The sequence below is a fragment of the Sphaerodactylus townsendi genome, linkage group LG14 (assembly GCF_021028975.2).
Source record: "Sphaerodactylus townsendi isolate TG3544 linkage group LG14, MPM_Stown_v2.3, whole genome shotgun sequence".
NCBI classification, from domain to species: domain Eukaryota; kingdom Metazoa; phylum Chordata; class Lepidosauria; order Squamata; family Sphaerodactylidae; genus Sphaerodactylus; species Sphaerodactylus townsendi.
Window position 1 is genome coordinate 21639730 of NC_059438.1, and position 20078 is coordinate 21659807.

General features: G+C 42.7%; 1 protein-coding gene across 2 annotated transcripts in view; it reads left to right on the forward strand.

Annotated features, from left to right (window-relative positions):
* USP10 (ubiquitin specific peptidase 10) overlaps nt 1-20078 on the forward strand; it is a 31487-nt gene that overhangs the window by 6402 nt on the left and 5007 nt on the right. The window contains exons 2-11 of one of the 2 annotated variants that reach the window (XM_048515626.1): nt 4715-4783; nt 5882-5942; nt 7354-8373; nt 11833-11924; nt 12221-12330; nt 12691-12746; nt 13524-13627; nt 14773-14974; nt 16009-16189; nt 17672-17837. In XM_048515626.1, coding sequence (XP_048371583.1) covers nt 4715-4783; nt 5882-5942; nt 7354-8373; nt 11833-11924; nt 12221-12330; nt 12691-12746; nt 13524-13627; nt 14773-14974; nt 16009-16189; nt 17672-17837 — 2061 coding nt within the window. The remainder of the gene's footprint in view (nt 1-4714; nt 4784-5881; nt 5943-7353; nt 8374-11832; nt 11925-12220; nt 12331-12690; nt 12747-13523; nt 13628-14772; nt 14975-16008; nt 16190-17671; nt 17838-20078) is intronic. The other variant, XM_048515627.1, reaches the window with a different exon arrangement.

Here is a 20078-nt window from a genome sequence, read left to right on the forward strand (position 1 = left end):
TGGTGGATGGGCAAGTGAGCAGTGTTCTTCCTAAACCTTTGCAACTTTGTTTTTTTCAGTTTCCTGGGAGTTCTGGATATTAACACCAGCATTAAAAAACCTGATCCCTCACTTGCAGTCTGAAAAAGGGCAGCCAATTCTATTTCCCCATTCTCTTGTATAAGTAGACTACGCTTTTGTTCCTGCTGTGCAGGGCAGAGGTGTGAATGCCTGGGATTCCCATTTGTTTAAGGTGGATTCTGACTTGGAAATGAAAGCATTTGACTCCTTTAAAAGGAACATTTATAACAGTGACATAGCTCTGCAAAATTAAAACATGTTGGTTTTGCTTGGAATTGGGTATCATAATCTGTGAGCTGCTATATATAATCAAATAATGAAAACCATACATGTGTTTTTGAGATTCAGTTTTTGAGATTCAGAAAAGGATGCCAAGCAAGGAGAATGGATGAATTCTGATCTTTTAAAATATCTGCTGATCAGTTGGGCAGAATAACTTTTTTGCTGCCACTCAGTGTAAATTAAATGCTTAGACCTTTACCAGGTACTATTTCCCTTGTTTTTAAGTCTTTAGAATCTTCATGTAATATTTTGTATTGTTTGAACCTGCTTTCTTTCTGTAAAGAGCCATTTTGGGGAGTCTCTTCCATATGTTATCATCACTTACTTAAAAAATCAAGAGGCGCTAGAAAAACTGTTCGCATTTTGCACTTGTAGTTCTCGATACAAATTTAGCATGGTGTTTGTTTTGCACAGGTCTGCTTGTTGTAGAACTTACTGGCCCTGAGCCACTGGATTATAGTCATTTGTCACTTTAATGCTGTTACAGCAAAGTAGATATTGAGTTGCTAGAGCTGCAGTTTTTCTGGTCAGTTGAAATGCTTTATATATGACCATTTAACATGCCACCTAGGATTAAAGAATTTTGTATGGAACAATAGCTCTTCATGGCAGGAGCTCCTCTCCCAATTCTGAAAACATGTTAATAGTTGGTCCTTAAATCTCCAGTTTTCCCTGTGCATAATTCTCATTCGGAAGAAGTTTGAATAAACTGCTTAGTTCTCTCGTGGTAAGAGGACTAGAATTTGGCAACTCAGTAGAAAATTGCGATATTAACTCTCATGTCAATTTCACATGAAGCTGCTTTATACTGAATGAGAAGATCATTAGTCTGTTAATGCCAGTCTTGTCTGCTCAGACTGGCAGTGGTTCTCTAGGATCACCTGGTCCTTTTAAGAAGAGAAGAGGAGTTTGGATTTATATCAAACTCGGTTCTCCAGATTAGAATCCACCTGCTCTTAACCACTATACCACACTGGCTCTCTTTTTAAAAATAGAATTTATTTCTGGAGTGTGAGCAGGAACCAATTAACTACATTCATTGTCCAGTCTTCATTGGTTTGAGAAAAGACTCCAATTTTCCTTGGCGTATTATTCAGCTGTCGGGTTAGCAACTCCTCTTCCTCACGCTGAGGCAGTCGGGCCACAGCAGCTGGGATGCCCGGGTAGGGGTGGGGGTGGGGAAGATGAGGGATGGGCTGACACAGCTGTAGGTGGGGCCTTCCGCTTCAGGAGGTACTGGTGGACCTTTTCAGCATCCCGCTTTAGCCCCGTTTCATTCAAGTTGCCGAGGATTTTAGTCACATACAAAGCAACAGTAGCATTTTAATGCACAAGTAGCAGTGCTCTTTAGCTAGACAAATGGGGAAATCCAGAAATTGTTTAGCTGTTCTCTTTCGCAGTACAAATTTACATACTCTGGCAGCTCTATGAAAGCTTTCAGGAACTTTCCCCCTTTGGCAATGTGTCTAAGTTGTTTGGGGGATAGGGGAAGGAGAACAGGTAGAAACACTTTGCTGGTAGGTTACTCTGAGATTACTAGATGTTTCGCAGACCTTTTTGTTCGTCTTGTATTGTACGCTTTAAACTAAAAAATTGCTTTCCCCAAGGTGAAGTTGAAGAAGTCCTTGTAAGCACAAATCAGAAGCATCAGTGAGAGAATAAGAGTCTTACTTGATGCTTGATATCTGATCAAGCTGAAGATGGTTTGTTTGATCAAGATAGAACAGCGGGTTGGAAAAGTTAATGTACCCCGCAGTGTTGGAGCTCTTCAGATGTTAAAATATTTTGTCATGTGCTACTGTGTGACATAGCAGTCAGTTTTATTGTATGCACTATTGAGCACACATACAAAACTCTGGATGGCCAGTCTGGAATAGGGGCATCATAACCCAGCCCAGTTTACACTGTAGCATTTAGTTTTGTCACACTGCAAATTAATTTACCATCCAACTTATTTTAACTCGTAGAGCCTTGTTTTTTAATCCAGAAACGATTAATCTTTTCTCCTTCTTCCAAAGTAATTGTCCGGGAGTCAGAAGCTGCTTTTACTTGTTCTGGTTCCTGCAAACCCTCACCACCCTTTTTTTTTTTTTTGCCACTGACCCAGCAGGATTTTCAGGTTGCGGAATGCAATGCTGCAGATGCTATCGCTGCTGCATGATAATCTTGCAGGACACAGCAAATAACAATTAGGTTTTATTGGTGTTGATCAAATAGATGCCTTCCATACTCTTGTCATTCTGTAACCGTTCAGTCACTGAGTGTGGATGCCGGTTCTGAAAAACTCAGCATAACTTTAATACACTTCTCCTCCCCCCCCCCCCATTTTCTCTAAATTTAAATTATAAGTGGGGTGGGGGTGTTGGATATTGACTTGTTTGGGATATTGTTTTAACTATGCAAGTTAGCCGCTCTGAACCTGGTCAGAAAACAAAACTCGCTCCAAATGCAACTGTAATTCAACAGCAGAGGCAGCATTTCACACCAGCTTACTGAATCGTAACTCTGAGACATTTTAGATGCAGTCATGCAAAACACAAAATGCAGTCATGCGGTTTCCAAAGTTGTTACACAAATAAAACTCATTCCCACGTACATTTTTCTCTCTCAGTTAGGAGGCCTATATCAATGTGCTAAATCTCTGATATCCCATTCAACAACACTGAAGGTGTGTTAATTAACCCAAAGGACAAACTTAATTCCACCTTATTAGAATTTTAGCTGATTTTTTTCCATGTTGCTAATAGTTCTTTAAAAAGTTATGCTGATTATTTATTTAAATAAAAACCCCAGACATCTCACCAAAGAACAGTATTCATGCTGTAAACTGTAACTTAGAGATCAAAGTCACTTCTACCTAGCCAGCCTTCCTACTATTCCTTCAAGACTGAAGGTTTATAATGTATTTTTTTTATTTCATTGGGTCAGATATTATTGGGTGACTGTGATTATCTGATTATAGCTTGTCAGTGTCAAATATTTTGTGAAGCCGAGGATGTCGCTTTGATTCTTCTGGCTGTTGCTAACAAGGAAAGAAATGAAACCAGTTGCCTCTCCTCCCCTCCCCAAAATCTGACACGGTCACACTTCTTCTACTGGCCTGCTAAAATTACACAGGCATCTCTGAACCGGAGCACAAGTTGCCTTCATTGGCAAAGGACAGGCAGCTAACGTGGCAACAGTTCTTTATGGTTGGATCCGCTGATTCCTACATGAGAAATCTTCTGTTAGAATAGAAGGGAGTTCTTTTGAATCCAGTTCTTGTTCCTCAGCAACAGTTAACGGCTTTATTTTTGTAGCTAGTTACAAGTGCAGCATTTAACAACTGCTTTTGGGCTAGTATTTCAGTAGTACCAAGGCTGGACAAATCTGCTTCGTGCTTCAGCTCTAGAAGTCAGCCCAAGACTTAGGAGCACAAGTCAGCCCCTTTACATTCACTTCTCAAACTGTGAATATTTTCCTCTACCACAAGGAGCACTGTTTTGTTCTCTTGCTACCAGCTCTTGCTTCCAGAGAGTTATAGTTATCCACAGCATAATCCATGTGCGTGCTGGCTCGTGTGTGTGTTCCACGGTGTTCAGTGTGCCTAACTCCACAATATACATGCATAGAGAATTACTGTCTTAAAAACATAAACTGTATGTGAGTGCACTTAGAAGAAAGTCTCACTTGGTGTGTGGGGTTTTTTAATTGATAGTGCCATCTCTTAATGAGGGGGAGAAGGCGAGGGCCATGGGGTTTGCCTCTTGTGCTCTGAAGGAATGAAGGACAAGTGATCTGGCTCTTGTGTGACAGCAGTGGTCTATAAGGACTTCTGCATTAGACCCGATGCTAGTGAACAAATGGAGTCTCGGATATTAAAGCAGGAATTTATCAAGATAACAGGCTAAATCTTAGCAAAGCAATTACTATAATAGTGATAGATTTGCTTGTACAGAGGGAAATCTTAAAGTATGAGATTTTAGGGCAGTGGTTCTCAACTTAGGGGTCGGGACCCCTTTGGGGGTGGAATGACCTTTTCACAAGGGTCACCTAAGACTCTCTGCATCAGTGTCCTCCATCTGTAAAATAGATAAATGTTAGAGTTGGGGGTCACCACAACATGAGGGTCACGGCATTAAGAAGGTTGAGAACCACTGTTTTAGGGAAAGGTGTGGACTAAAATCTTGACGTTTAATTTTAACTTGTGACTGTTTGACTGCTATCATCTTGTGTGTACTGGTTACCCTAGTTTCCCATGATGGGACTTCTTATGTAAAACAGTTTTCAGTGATAAGCATAGAAATTTTCAGTATATGTGCTAACTCATCACACTGCATAAGCGTTCAAGTCCTCGTCAGTTAACGTTAACGCTTTTTATTTTACTTTTCAGTACATCTTTGGGGAATTCAGCCCCCAAGAATTTAATGATTTCTTTGTGACTCCTCGCTGCTCCGTTGAGGTAAGAACTGTTTTAAGTCTCTTACCAACAGTTAAGTCTCACATGTCGAAAACTACAATGCTCTGACTCACTACTTGAAAGAGCAACGAACACGTGATATCTTCACCTTCTTTTATTTACTCTAGATGCTGAGTATGTTTAGTTTTACAGTAGCTGCTGGCCAGTTTTTCTCCTGAGGATTCACATAATGTGTGACTTTATCAGCAATCATCCATTCCGCTCAGCACACACAAAAAAAAGGATCTGTGGAAAGTCTTAAAAAGAGGCGACTGCTTCTTTTCACTCCACACACCTAAAATAAGACATCCAGGGGATGTCTGAAAGAAAAAATGGCTTCTGGTATGTGTTTTATACAGCAAAAGCATTATAGGGGAAAAGAGACTTTTCCCCGCTCAACCGTTTTGCTCTCTGGTCCATTTCACCCTGAACTTGTGCCCAACATTTTGCTGGTATAGAGATTCTCCCTACTTCCATTTGCTGAAGGTTGCCCCAGGTTCCAATCCTGGGTGCCTTTTCAGCCCCAAAAGTACACAGTTGTACTCAGGTGGTCCTGCCAATTCAAACAATATATATCCCCCCCCCCCTTTTTTTTTTAAATTTAAAAGGAAAAATAAGATACCTCCTGACTCGGCGTTCCGCACAGCCAGGCAAGAGACTTTTGAGGACGTTTTGGGAAAAATTCTGTGTGGGATTCCTTCCCAAGACACCTTTCTTTAGGTCTTCAGGATGTCTTATTTGTGCTGTGCAGAATGAACCACTGTCTGCAATAAAAGACTGATGTGCATATCAAAGTGGGAATTTGCTGTTTACCACAGTTTAAAGTTTTGTAGTGACTATACGTTTAAGAGAGAAAAGGAATATATATTTATGCTGGTATGTTTTAAATTATTAGTAGTTGTGGCAGCCCTTGTAAAAGCAGAAAGGAATGATAAAAATATTGTAAATTAGTAAAAAAAAATGTTTACACCCCACTGGATCCTGTGGTCAGCTGCTTTGGTTTTTGCTGAGAACTTGGAATGGTATGACTGTACTAAATTGAGCCATCAGAGCTGTTGGTTGAAATCCTCTTCTTCATGCTTGTATTTTGTTTTCATGCAGCTGCCTCCCTACAATGAAACCATTTCATGTGGTCTGAAGTCCACAGGAGAGCTGCATGACGGTGAGAAGCCGTTTTTTAATGTCTTCCCAGTCCAGCATATCCAGTATATTCGTACTTCCATTTAAACTGCTTTTCCTTTGCTTCCTCTCCGGCTCCCAAAAGAAGAGTTTGTTTGGATTTATATCCCCCCTTTTCTCTCCTGTAAGGAGTCACATAGCAACTTACAAACTCCTTTCCCTTCCTCTCCCCATAGTAGACACCTTGTGAGGTAGGTGGGGCTGAGAGATTTCTGAGAGAACCGTGTCTAGCCCAAAGCCACCCAGATGGCTTCACGTGTAGGAGTGGGAAAACAAATCTGGTTCACCAGATAAGAATCCGCTGCTCACATGGAGAAGTGGGAAAATCAATCCCAGTTCTCCAGATTAGAGTGTACCTGCTCTTAACCACTACACCACGCTGGCTCTATAAGGGACTCAAAAGAGATTGCAGGATGAATATGTTACCCCAACCTTACTAACTTAGTTGAATTTATTCATCATAACGTTCTACAAGTAGCACGGACCATTCCCTTCTTGTCACTTGTAATATTACTATTCCTTTTAAAATCAAGAGAATTGCATAGTATCACGGTACCTGAAGGGAACAGGGGCCTTTGAAATCCTAGGTGATAGATTGTTCCAGAAGAGAAAACAGACACGTTTCTGGATGTTGATGTTTCATCAATGTCCAGGGAGGGGGCATTGCTGTGGCTCTGTTAAGGCAACCGCTTCGCGTGCGGAAGGTTCCAGGTTCAATCCCCAGCTTCTTCAGTTAAAAGGACCAGGCAGTTGGTGATGTGAAAGGCCTCTGCCAGTCAGAACCCCTTCCCCTCAAATCGAGAGCACTCACCTGGATGCACCAGCAATCTGATTGTTGACATCTTCATGTATCTTTAAAACTCTGTGACGCTGAGAAAAATATGCTTTTTTTCTGAGCGAGAAAGATAGCCCAACAGTTTCTGTAATAGAGAGGGCTGGTAAAAGCCCAGTGGAAGGTACTGGAGAGTAGTGTTAGTATACCACTTCGTTAAATTCACTGTTTATATTATGGATAACACTCCCAACCACACTTGACTCCCAGAGTATTTAAGTATTGGCTTCTAGGAGTTAAATGGGTGCAAGAACGGGAACAACTCATAGCAGCCCCTAGAATTTTGGGGGACCCCTGGGAATAATGGGTGATGGTGGTGGTGAGAGAGCCCCCCCCCCCCCCCCCGGTCCAGATATTTTAAAGTTATTTTGGATTTTTAAATGATGATTTCCTGAAGACCCAATTTGAGCTGAAGACTGAGCTGGCCGGCTTTCAGGAGCTCCTGTGTATGTTGAGCTTCACTTCAGCCGCCCTGGTTTCTCTGGCCTCTTTCTGTTTCTTCTTTCCCCCTGCCTGCAATATATTAACAGAGATCTGTGGGTTCATTTTATCTTTCCTTCAGGGGAAGATTATAAGAGAATTGAATTTGGTGTGAACGAAGTTATTGAGGCAGATTTGACTGTGCAGAACAACGACTACAGTATTTCGAGTACTCTGAATCCTCAGGCGCCAGAGTTCATTCTTGGTTGCGCACCTACCCAGAAAACGCCCAATGATGTACTCAACGAAGCCAACTATGATTCTGTTGACTGCCCGTTCACCGATCCTGCCCTCGCTTTGGATGGCGGTTCTAATGCAGAGAACGACGGCTTACCCGGAAGCCTCGGGCAAAGAGAGCGCAAAAAGAAGAAGAAACGACCCCCTGGATATTACAGTTATTTGGAAGATGTCAGTGATGGCATGGTTCCAGCTGAGGCTTTGGTTAATGGACATGCAAATTCATCGGGACTTAATAGCATGAGCACAGATGATGTGGAACTTACAGGTGACCTGCCGTCGGTCGCCCCAAGGACTTGTAGCAGCCCTGAAAATTCGGTGGACTTCTCTAGTGAAGCTGTGTCCGACGATTTGCTTTCTAGTGCGCTAGATACTACCAGGACTGCAGGGCAGCCTGAAATATGCAGTGTTACTAATTTGGAACAGTCTTGCTCCCCTTCTGAACCCGGAAGGGATAGCCCATTAAGGACAGCTGTTGTACAGCCTTATGCTGGTACTGATACTACTGAAAACCTTGGCGTTACTAATGGACAAACACTTGAATCCTCTAGCGAGGGCACAGCTGCCAATGGAGTAGATTTGCATGCTGTGGAAAGCACTGACTCAGACCAAGCTAAGGCCGAGGACTCTTCATCTACTACTGAGACAGCCCCCCCTATTTCAGGATCAGTGGCAGTTAATCAGCCTGCAAAATCGTGGGCTAGTCTTTTTCATAATTCCAAGCCCTCGGTTTCCACACCTGTGGCTTATGTGGAAACGAAATGTACCCCTCCTGCCACGTCTCCCGTGGTTCCCGAGAAACAGGCTGAAGTCAAAGAGGGGCCTGTTCCGGTTTCAGAGGATCCCGTAGCGATTAAGATTGCAGGTATCTCTAGCATGCTGCAGGCTTGATCTGCAGAAAGGAGGACGGTTGATCTGGAAGGTTTGGAAGGGGCTCTAGAGGTTTAGTTTGTCAAGACCAGTTCTACGAGCACAGGAGTTTGAAAACAGAATTCGTTATTGGGATGGTAGAGCGTCATCTCTTCTTTCACTCAGAGTAATGATGTGTGTCGATGTTGAGCTCATTTAATGCACAACTGTGGGCTGATACTGAGCTGCTTCCATTGTGCGGGCAGAAGCTTACTCTGCTGTGTGCATTCACACACTTTAATGGAAGGCTGAGTTTGTCTAGGCTGGAGTTGCTTTGTTTGCTTTTCCAAAGCCAGCCTTTTGCTGTGAGGGGGAGGTGGGCAGTCTCTTTATTAGGGAAGCTTTGCCAGCTCATCACTGAAAGTTTGCTGTGTCAGAGGGTCTTTGTCACTTTCAATTTCTCCTCCCATGCAGATCTGAGAGAGCGGTTTTATTGGGAGGGTATCACTCAGTCTGTGGTTAAGGGAAAGGTGCAATGCAGTTACCTGTTTTTGCTCATGATGAGATAGAACAGGGGTCACCATCCTTTTGAGCCAGCGGTCACCTTTGAACCATAGAATCACAGAGTTGGAAGAGACCCCAAGGGCCATCAAGTCCAACCCCCTGCAATGCTTCTCTTTAAAAACCTCCAAAGAAGGAGACTCCACCATGCTCCCTCCCCAACATGATACCCCTTCAAATATCTAAACATAACTATCATGTTGTCCATGTTGGAGGACTCTGAGGTAGACTTTGCAGCTTAAGGTTATTTTACTCCTTGGTGTAGCAGTCAGTGGTCAGCAGTCAGGTGTTTGGTTCCTGAACCTTGCTTACAGCCCAGGTAACACAGTATTAAACTGCACCGTGGGAAGGCTGTACTGTTAGTATGTGGTCTTAGTTTGGGGATCTCATTTTGCATAAGGTAACTGTCAGGCATAGGGTTGACTCTATAGCTTCCAGCAGCCACCTCACTAAATGTACTACCCCTGTTTGGAGTGTAGCTGTTCATGCTCCTGTAAAACCCATCAGACCTAAGAAGGAATGTGTGGCTTATGCTGTTTTCCCACCAGCAGCTCTTGTATCTGGCAATGGGGCATCCCTTCAAAAGCCGCTGCGGTGTCGTAAGGGCCTGTGGGTCTTGTCTCTTCCTTCTGGCGGGGAGGCGGCAAATCGCTGCTTGTTTTAGCCCTGCTGACACCAGCGGAGCTTGAAGTGGCTAAAGAGTTGGGCTTCACTCCAGCTGTAAGCAGTGAACATCATCACTTCCTCTGGTGGCAGCTGCGAGCCATTGCTGGACATTCAGTCTTGAGCAAGTGGCCATTGGCCAAGAGCAACGGCTGACACTCGTCTGGGCTGACTTTGCTCTCCGGCAAGTTGGGACTGGGGAAGAAGGTACTGTCACGGCAGCAGAGAGAAGGCAGTCCTCCATGTGAGCCAGTCACCACTGTCCAGAGAGAAAGGGAAGGTTGTGTCTGTGTCTATGGTCTTGTGGGTTGGGTAGTTTGCAAGCATTACAGTTGTTCTTGCTGGTGCAGCTGCCTGCCTCACTGCCAGTCCTGGGAAGCGGCTGTGCATAGTGCAGAGGAAAATGGGAACCAGCTGTTTCTTCACAAATGTCTAACTTCAGCAGAGCTACAACAACCCCAAGAATCTGCCTCCATGTAGGCAAATGTCATATGAAGATTGGACTGTTATACATGGGCAGTGTTCTCAATGAATTGCAGAATTGGTACTCCGAGCAGAGAAGGGCTAAGCTTCCTGATTGTCTGTGTCACTCTGGTATATTGGTGTCAGCTTGCAATTCCATTATTGCTAAATAGAAAACTTCTTTTCCTTCATCAAATGTTGCCATCATAAACCAAGTTGAAACCAGTAGACTTAAAAGATGTACTTCTGCTTAGGGTGACACTCTGAAAATTTGGTAGTTTCAGAGGGTAGCCGTATTAATCTGTAGTGGAGCAGGTAGATTCAGATCCAGTGGCATGTCTCAGGCGACAAGATTTGGGGGGTGGCTGGACGGGGATAAGCTTTTGAGAGTCACTGATAAAGGGAGCTTTGATTTTTGAAAGCTTATACTTGGGATATCTTGTTTGGTCTCTTAAGACATTACTGGACTCAAATCTAGCTGTTCTAAAAGCTGTAGTATTCCAGTCATGGTTAATTCTAAGGCTAGAATTATTTATTTAGACTTTTTAAAACAGAACTCAAAAGCAGCGTACACAAGTGATTGAAATATAAGCCCTGCACATGTTTGAAGTATGTGCTGTGATTTTAAAGTTGCTGAAGCTTCACAAGAAATTTGACTAGATTTACTGGATTTTCATTGAATATGTGTTATCTGACTAGTGACAATACAGTATCTGGGAAATGTGGAAACATAGAAATCTTGGTGTGTGCAGCGGAGGGTCCGAACAATGGCAAAACGCTGCTATAATCAAAGGGCAAAAATGCAGAGTTACAGCATTTTTGAGACAAAGGAATTAGGTTGGCTTTGTGCTGTCCAGTTGATGGTGATTTTGTCTACAAAAGGAAAATAGCTTTTGCTTAGAATGCTAACTGTCAGCTAGTCAGTTTGGCCGCAGAGTCAGATGCTCTCACTTTAAACCTGTTTTATTTCTGTATTCTAAGGGATTTGCCTCAATTTTGTATCCTTAGTGCTTGTCCACCAATGCCCTTTTACTCACTGGGTTGTTTTGTCAATATCTTGGCATGCCTTTTAATTCTTTTTTAGTCTTCTAAATTAGCAGAGCACCTCATTACGTCTTTTTGTTTGGAAGAGTTCTTTACATTAATTGAATTTCTTTTTGTGTCATATTGGGGTCTGGCTCCTGGAATGTTTTCCTATTGATTGAGCTCAACTCTGCTGAGTTTCTAATAACAGATCAGAGAGTATATTTAGACATCAAAAACACACAGTATGTTCACATCATTACATCATATCACATTGAATTCTTCACTCTCCCTCTTCTTGTGATCCAAAGTGTGGACTTCAGAAGGTAGCACTTCCTCTTACCTGATTCCCCTCCACAAAAGAATTACACCACCCATGAGCATTTGCATGTTAAAGTGAATATCTTAGAAGCAGCTCTAGAAGAGACCTCCAAAACATGTTTAAAAATGATCTTACTAGGGGAATGGACAGTACATGTTTCCAAGGGTAATTGGCAGGTGTGGTTTTATTTTTATAATGTTTGTCTCATATGTAAACAGATAGCAAATTGAAAGACAAAAGACAATTCAGGCAAATGTGCTCAAGCCTGATGAAATGTGTTGCAGCCAGAAAACACTGTGAGGAAATTCAGTTCTTTACCACAAGAGGATGCTAAAGTTCTTTATGGTTTCTTCTTTATGGGCGTCAGGGCCGCTGTTCAGTTGAACCAAATTCTTTGATGCCTCTGACTCTTTGTTTTTAAGTATCGTGTTCTTTGTTTGACAGAGTTGCTGGAAAATGTAAAGCTAATACATAAACCAGTCTCATTGCAACCACGAGGGCTGATCAATAAAGGAAACTGGTGTTACATCAACGCTGTATCCTTGCTTTTGGGGGAAATAACCCTTCCACCTGGGGTCATCGTTGTGTGATTATCATTGTTGAATAGCATAAATCCCTTTAGTAGATTCTGTCAGCATATGCAGTTTTACAGGACATGAGTGGTGTACAGTAAAGGATGTGGTTGGACCCTACTGATATAATTAATTGTTAATTGGTTTCCTTAAGGGGCATAAAGCATTTTCAACTGTTTCACCCAAGGAATGCTTTTATGTGTGGGTATAAAACACATCTGGCTATCTTTATTAACTGGCTCCTTAATACAGTTCTGTAGACACTGCAAGCTTTGGTTGCTTGCCCTCCTATGTATCACCTGATGAAGTCCATTCCAATGTATTCGAAATCGCAGCGGCCATGCACGTCAACACCAATGATAGACAGCTTGTAAGTAAACCGTCAGTCAAGCGTAATGTTTGAAACTTCTTCTAGTCTTCTCCAGCAACCCTGCCAACGTCTGCTATAGGAAACAAAATATTTCAAACGTTGCTGTTTAATTGATGATTAATGTGATGACCTTTAAAGCCATGTCAACACTTTGAAAGGAGTTTGAACTGGTGGAAAAGGAAGAGCAGTAAGCTAGTTATTCCATCTCAAAATGGCGTGCCTATTGAGGTCTGCTTCTGGTGGGATCTTGCCCATTTCAGACACACTCTCACTCAGGGTCAGATACTGCTGCAGCAGATTTCTCATGGTGACCGTGGCTGTCTTTGTAGCTGACACTCCTTTTCTTTTGCTCTGCTTCAGTGTTCGCTTGATGAATGAGTTTACAAACATGCCGGTTCCTCCTAAGGCAAAACAAGGTGGGTGCAGAAAGTATCAACTACTAACTCTTTGCATATTGGAATTGTGCAGCTGAATGAAGCCTTTGTACGAGACTGCCAAAGTCGCTGGTGCCGTACAAATCAACTTGCTACGAGATGTTTGTATTATATAATGTATAAAAAGCCTTTCTGTGTAAAAGAGACACGCGGCATCTTTCTGGCATCCCCCCCCCCCCCCCCGAGTCTTTAGGAGTTTAACTGGAATCAGATCTTGTTTGAGGAGAACAGACTAGTTGTAGTTCTTTTACATACTTCCTAAGATCAATTTTAGCAGTTTTTAAGCCAGTTAAAGTCTGTTGTGACGGTTGTCTCTGTCTGCTGGTGAGGGATACTCCACTATCTTTAGCCGTTGTTTTTAACTTTGATTTATCACTACAGTTCTTCAGTTGTCTTCCCATTTGAGAAATCATTCCATGTTTGTCTTTTAGTGGTGATTCAGCTGCCTCAGTTCATTTTGCAGTGCTCTCTGTGACCCACTTGTTGGCTGTCTAACCATATTCAACAACAGCGAACGTTTGACAGTCCAGTGCTGAGAAGTGGGCTTGGTGTGCGGAGCATGCCTTGTTAAGAAGAGTGAAAGAAACGCTAAACACTGCTGATGTACAGCGTCCACGTCTTGAGCAAGTGTTTGTTCACATGATGGCAAAGTTTTAATATTTATGGCCAGTGGGGCATTCCCATGCCCACGTCGTCAAAAAGTTGGTGTTCAGAGTTACCCAGTTCGATAGTTATTAATGCTTCTTTTTTGCCTTACAGCTTTAGGTGATAAAATTGCCAGGGATATCAGGCCTGGAGCTGCCTTTGAACCCACATACATTTATAGGTTGCTGACAGTTATCAAGTCGAGTCTGTCAGAAAAGGTGAGTATGTTTATGTTTCAGGCAATTTCTCATCCTGCCAAGCGCAATGAAGGGGAACTGGCGGTATCATCATATTGCTGCTGGTTGTTTTTGTTTAGTTATTGTCAGTTGCCACCAGTTCCCCCCAGCAGTGCTGAACATACCAGGGAGCAAGTGAGACAGCCCATGCGCAGTGAAGAGGCCGGGGTGGTGTAGTTATGAAGAGCAGGTGGGCTCTAATCTGGAGAACTGGGTTTGATTTCCCCACTTCCCCACATGAGCGGCGGACTCCTTTCTGGTGAACCAGATTTGTTTCCCCACTCCTATGCATGAAGCCTGCTGGGTGATTTTGAGCCAGTCACAGTTTTCTCTGAACTCTCAGCCCACCTGCCTCACAAGGTGTCTGCTGTGTGGAGAGGAAGGGAAAGGAGTTTGTAAGCTGTTTTGAGACTCCTTACTGGAGAGAAAGATGGGGTATAAATCCATACTCCTCCTCCTGCTTCTTCTTCGTCTGCTGCTTCTTATGGAAAGCCTGCTGAAGCCTAGAATTAGGAGTGTGAATCAAAGTGCAAGAATGTAACAAAAAAGATCAGTGTAATTACATTTTACTTAATGCTGCAGTGAATAGAAACAGCCTAACCAAATGTCAGGAAGACTTCTAAAGCAACCAACCTTCTCTTCTAGATATATTGAAAGAAGTGATATTGCTTCCTCTGTCAGAAATTTTGTTGTCAAACCTCTGCATTCCCGTTTTAATTCCTCTGGGGTTTGGACACTCGATGTGAGCTTGTCATAGGGCAAGAATGTTGTAGATTGGGGTGCTGTGTGGTTTCCAGGCTGTATGGCCGTCTTCCAGCAGCATTCTCTCCTGACGTTTCGCCTGCATCTGTGGCTGTATCTTCAGAGGATGCCAGCCACAGATGCAGGCAAAACGTCAGGAGAGAATGCTGCTGGAACACGGCCATACAGCCCGGAAACTACACAGCACCCCAGTGATTCCGGCCGTGAAAGCCTTTGATAGTATTGTAGATGATTTAAATGTGTTTTGTTTGGTAGATGCTTTTCCAGGTTATCTCTGGTCTTTAAAACATCGTCCTACTTTGAAAAGAACAGTTAAAGAATTCATTGGGGAGAAATGATGGGAAACTTTAATTCTACAATCCTAGGTCGGTGGTGCAACCGTGTGCCGGGCTCAAGCTTTTGAGGCTGAACTAGTTTGTGAACCTCCCAGAAGGATGGCTGTTCTAAACACTCAAACATTTATTCAGGGCAGGCAAGAAGATGCAGAAGAGTATCTGGGATTTATTCTAAATGGCCTACATGAGGAAATGTTGATTCTGAAGAAACTGCTGTCTCCACAGAGTGAAAGTAAGGGTTCTTTTTGTTAAAAAGAAGAAGAAAAGAAACAACCATCAAAATGCATAAAGTATTTTGTTTGCCCTATCATGACAACCTCTTATAATGAACTGAGTAACTTGTGCCAATCACAAAACTAGCAAGACCAGACAAGTCGGAGATTTCTATATGTTTTAGTTTACAGGAAAAAAATTATGGCATTGTAAACTAACCAATGGCACAAGCTAGTCTGATCTCATTGGTCCTTGGAAGCTAAGCAGGGTCGGCCTTACTTGGACGGGAGACCACCAAGGAAATTCAGGGTTGCTATAAAGGGGCAGCCAGTGGCAATCCATCTCTGTTCATCTCTTGACTTGAAAATCCTATGGTTCACCTTAAGCAGGTATACACACAAACTAACCATAAATGCCCCTCCCCATGGTCATTTAACAAGGATCGGGTATGTTCAGAAGAACATATTGAGACAGCTGAGTGTCAGTTGAAAGTTAGAAATTGAGCCTTTCAGAGCTTAAGAGTCCTGGAGGGGAAAATTTAGAAAAGAGATTTCTAGATAATTTTTCCTCTTCCTTTGGAAATATGGAATAGGGTATTTACAAACTGCTTTTTCCTTATGGGCTGTAAGTTTGGCTTAAAGGCAGACTGAAGTACAGTGTCACCATTCATATACAACAAACCAGAAGGAACCTTAGGCTTTTGTTCTTCTGGCTCCTTTCATATAGATAATTCTGATTTTTTTTCAATGGTTTGCAGTTTTGGCCATGATAAGAAACAATGTTTATGGAAAAGTGGTGCTAGGACCAGAGCAGTGACTCTAAAACTGTCGCCTGAGCAGGTAGAAGAATAGTCAGGAGAAGGCATTTTACAGTCACCTTCATCTAGTGCAGTTTCTTGTTGCACGGAACAAGACTTCTTGATAGACCATGCTGCTGTCATTTCTTAATCAGAATGGTCCAACTGATGGGGTAGATGGAGATGATGGAAGTAGCTATGATCATGTGCACAGGGTGAACAAATGTACTTTCCCTCCCCCCCTCCCTCTTCTCAAGAACTTCTGGTTTCCAACGGCCCAGAAACAGCCCCTGTACACGAAGAAGAGGAACAGGAGGAGGAAGGCGAAGGCAGCGAGGATGAATGGGAACAAGTTGGACCACGCAACAAATCCTCCGTTACTCGGCAGGCTGATTTTGTTCAGACACCAATTACTGATATATTTGGTGGTCACATAAGGTACTTTTCAGTTCCATATAAGCAAGTTCGCTGGTTATATTTTTGTTGTGAGACAAAGTGCTGTCTTGCTTTTCTAACCTTTAGCTACTTCGTGATCTGTGGCCTGCAAGGTGAATTTGGTTACCCCAAATTCTAGCGTGCACCCCAGAAAAGAGTGGGAATTTGCTATAGAAATGAGTTTCCTGAACTGCTTAAGTGCCTGGCTTCCACTGCTCAAACTGTATTTGGTTTCCTAGCTGTAACTTGGTCTCTCCTACTGTAGTACTTAAGCAGAAACCACGCCTTGTTTCAATCCTGGTTGATCATGGGGAGGATGCCTACTTTTATAGCTCCGCCAGTCTTCCAACGTGACCAAGAGTCTGCAATTGACAAACCCATTATAAACTTAACCATTCTGTTGTTTATAATAACACATTAAAGAAGGTGCGATTAGGAGTAAAAACGCAATAAAGGGCTTTCCTTGCTTTTCAAATGCCTCAGTGTTTAGTGACTGATAGAATTTTGTGCAAATTCTGCCTACTTCTAAGATCTGCTTTGTTGAGTCTGCAAATAATTAATGGTGAGGGTGGTGGTCTCTGATCCACAGGATGAAGGTGACTCTGAGGGATTCCCGTTTAATCCCCAAAATAAAACAACCACCAAACTCCTTGTCCCACATCTGCTGCCTGACACACCCATCCTAGTCACTGGACTAAGTAGGTCACCGCAGAAACAGTATCTGAAGCTGGGATCTAGGACGGCAGGAAAGTGATCTTTTGTGAGACTGAGGGGTGGAGATCGGAATGGTCTGGGAGTAGGAATCATCCTCTCAAACACAACAGCCACAAATAGTTCCGTTTTCAATTTTATTTTCTTTAAAAACATGGTGGATTAACTCTTTTTCCACATGAAGATTCCGCCCTCTTCAGTTTTCTTTATTAGCCAATCTATTTTTATGCACCACTTTTGAGTGCTGTTTTGTTACAACCTCTTTAAAATACAGAGCAAGTTACCTGGACTTTTTTTCCATGCCCAAACCATATTGTAGCTCAGGCCTTGTGCTTTTGTGTATAAACCTCAGCATTATATGGGTGCTATTTACCACTCTCAACTCCCACACCAGACAAGCAGTTGGATCCTTACTGGTTATCTCATACTAACATGGTGCTTCATGATTTATGGCCTTGTTTTCATTTTGGATGCATCTATGGCATGCAGGTGACAATGGTGCCCTAGCCCACTCTTGTAAATAGATCCTTTCTTTGTGACAATTGAGAATTTCCTTCAGTTGACCAATTAAATCATTTTTTTAAAAAACAGAAGTTTAGGTTCCATCCAGGTCCAAATCATAGATATTAAAACTGAAAGTGAAGAATTACAAATGAAACGTCATGCAGATGGTGTTGTGTTAATTTGGGTTTCACTAGCAGCCTTCTCTCCAGAGCTGCATTCGAACACTCCTTTCACAAATGCAAACTTTCCCCTCTTTCCTGTTTCCTTTAGATCTGTGGTTTATCAACAGAGTTCGAAGGAGTCTGCAACTCTGCAGCCATTTTTCACTCTGCAGTTGGATATCCAGTCTGAGAAGATACACACAGTCCAGGATGCTCTGGAAAGTTTGGTGGCTAGAGAGTCTGTCCAAGGTTACACCACTAAAACCAAGCAGGAGGTAAGTGCTGTTTCAGCCAGCTAACAGTTTGCCGCCAAATACGGCATGTAAAAGGTGCTTGCCAGTGGATAGAATATGTGACATGTAATTGTACTGAATTGGGCCATTGGCTGAAGTAGCCTGGTATAGTTTCCTCTGAGGGTCAGCCAATCTTCAGGGTGTCAGGTGGCTAACTTCCCCAACTCTGCTACACAAGATGCTATAAAATGGAGGTGTCAATTATTGCAACTGAGGTTTTCTGTATTCAGCACCTGTCTCTGGCTCTGAGGTTTGGCCCACAACATCTGTGCGAAATGTATTGTCTTGCTAGATAATCCAGTATTGTGAGGCACTCACTTCGTTGAAAGACCAGCAGTGAAACCACATTAAGTAGAAGCCAGACGAACAAAAGCTAGTGTCTCTCATCAGCTGGGAGTACAGTTCTGTAGACTGGCAGCCACGTGAACCTTAGCTGTGTTCTCTCCTATCCTGCGCCATTTTGCTATTAAAAAATAGCATCAATGGTATGTTAAAGTAAAGAGGGAAAACAGTTGTTCAGTAGCTCCCATTACAGAAATAACCAGCCTACTTCCAGCATGCCTGAGTTCCGGTGGAAATGATTGTGTCTCCAAGTCATTCTTAACACAGATTTCTTCTTTGTACAACCATAAAATTGATATGACTTCTGCATGTAAAAGAGAAAACGGAATAAAGAGATATATGGAGGCGGATGACGCTTGCACATGCAGGAAGGAGGACACCCAAGAAAGGCAGGGAAGAATCCCAGTGAACCATCTGGAAGTGCACAGTTGTCAAACTCGTGACTTTGGGGGCGGGAAATACTGGTCACCGTGCTGCCGCTTCATTCTAACTGTTGCTGTGCATGGCTGCCTTCTCTTGAGACCGAGACGGTTTTTCCATTCTTTGTGAGAAGAATCATGCAGCAGGTACCCATTCATTTATTTAGGAAAGTTTTATGCTGCCTGTCTGCTGCCTGAGGCAACTTACAAAATAAAACATGATCAGGATACAAAAGATTAAAAGTTAATAATTGAAAGCTGACTTTAAAAACAACAGCAACCATAAAAATAGATGATTGTTCAGCTTAAGATGTAAACGAGTTTTCAGACTGAAGACACACTGTGAAGGCAGTGTGAAGAAGGAGTAGTAGTAGTAGTAGTAGTAGTAGTAGTAGTAGTAGTAGTAGTAGTAGTAGTAGTAGTAGTAGTAGTAGTAGTAGTAGTAGTAGTAGTAGTAGTAGTTTGGATTTATATCCCCCCTTTCTCTCCTGCAGGAGACTCAAAGGGGCTGACAATCTCCTTGCCCTTCCCCCCTCACAACAAACACCCTGTGAGGTGGGTGGGACTGAGAGAGCTCCGAGAAGCTGTGACTAGCCCAAGGTCACCCAGCTGGCGTGTGTGGGAGTGCACAGGCTAATCTGAATTCCCCAGATAAGCCTCCACAACTCAAGTGGCAGAGCTGGGAATCAACCCCGGTTCCTCCAGATTAGATACACGAGCTCTTAACCTCCTACGCCACTGCTGCTCCTGAATCCCTTAATTAAAAGATATTTTTGTGCATGAATCCATTGCCTTCATTTCACGGTCATGTCGGAAAAGAATTATTTATATTTTGCAATACGAAGCCATATGAATCTTTGAAAATGCCCTGCTCCTTTGTGTTGTTAAAATGTTGCTGCACCTAATGGTATTTTCCACTGATGGTGCTTGGATATAATGAGATGGGTTTTTAACATGCCTTAATACTGGGTGCTCAAGAAACCTTTATAAACAGTGTGGTGCACCACAAACGTAAAACAGAATTGGCTTTACTACACTATGTTGGGTGTTCAGGAAAAACACACACACACACCCTGGGGAAGAAGGTGGGAAGTATGTTGCCGTAAAAATCTGTGTAGGCAAACATGGGCTGTCTGGGTTCTATGTCTGACACGTTGTGTGGGAGTTGAAATACATGAAATGTCCCTTTGGTTGTCTGAGAGCCTTTCTTCTGTGGGAGGAAAACTCAAAGTGCAAACCTCTGGACTTACCACATGGGTTTTGTTTGGCTAGCTGCTCACTTTTGGTTTCTGGTGCATCTATGGTTCTAGTCTCCTTTTACTTGACAAGTGTTCAATTATGGGTTCGAGAAGGAATGGGTGTTCACCAGAAGCGCTAATCTGGTCTGGTATATATTTTAGTGTCTAGTCTAGTCAGGGAATGAAAACATCTCAAATTGATTTTTTTTCCTAAAAAGAAGAGT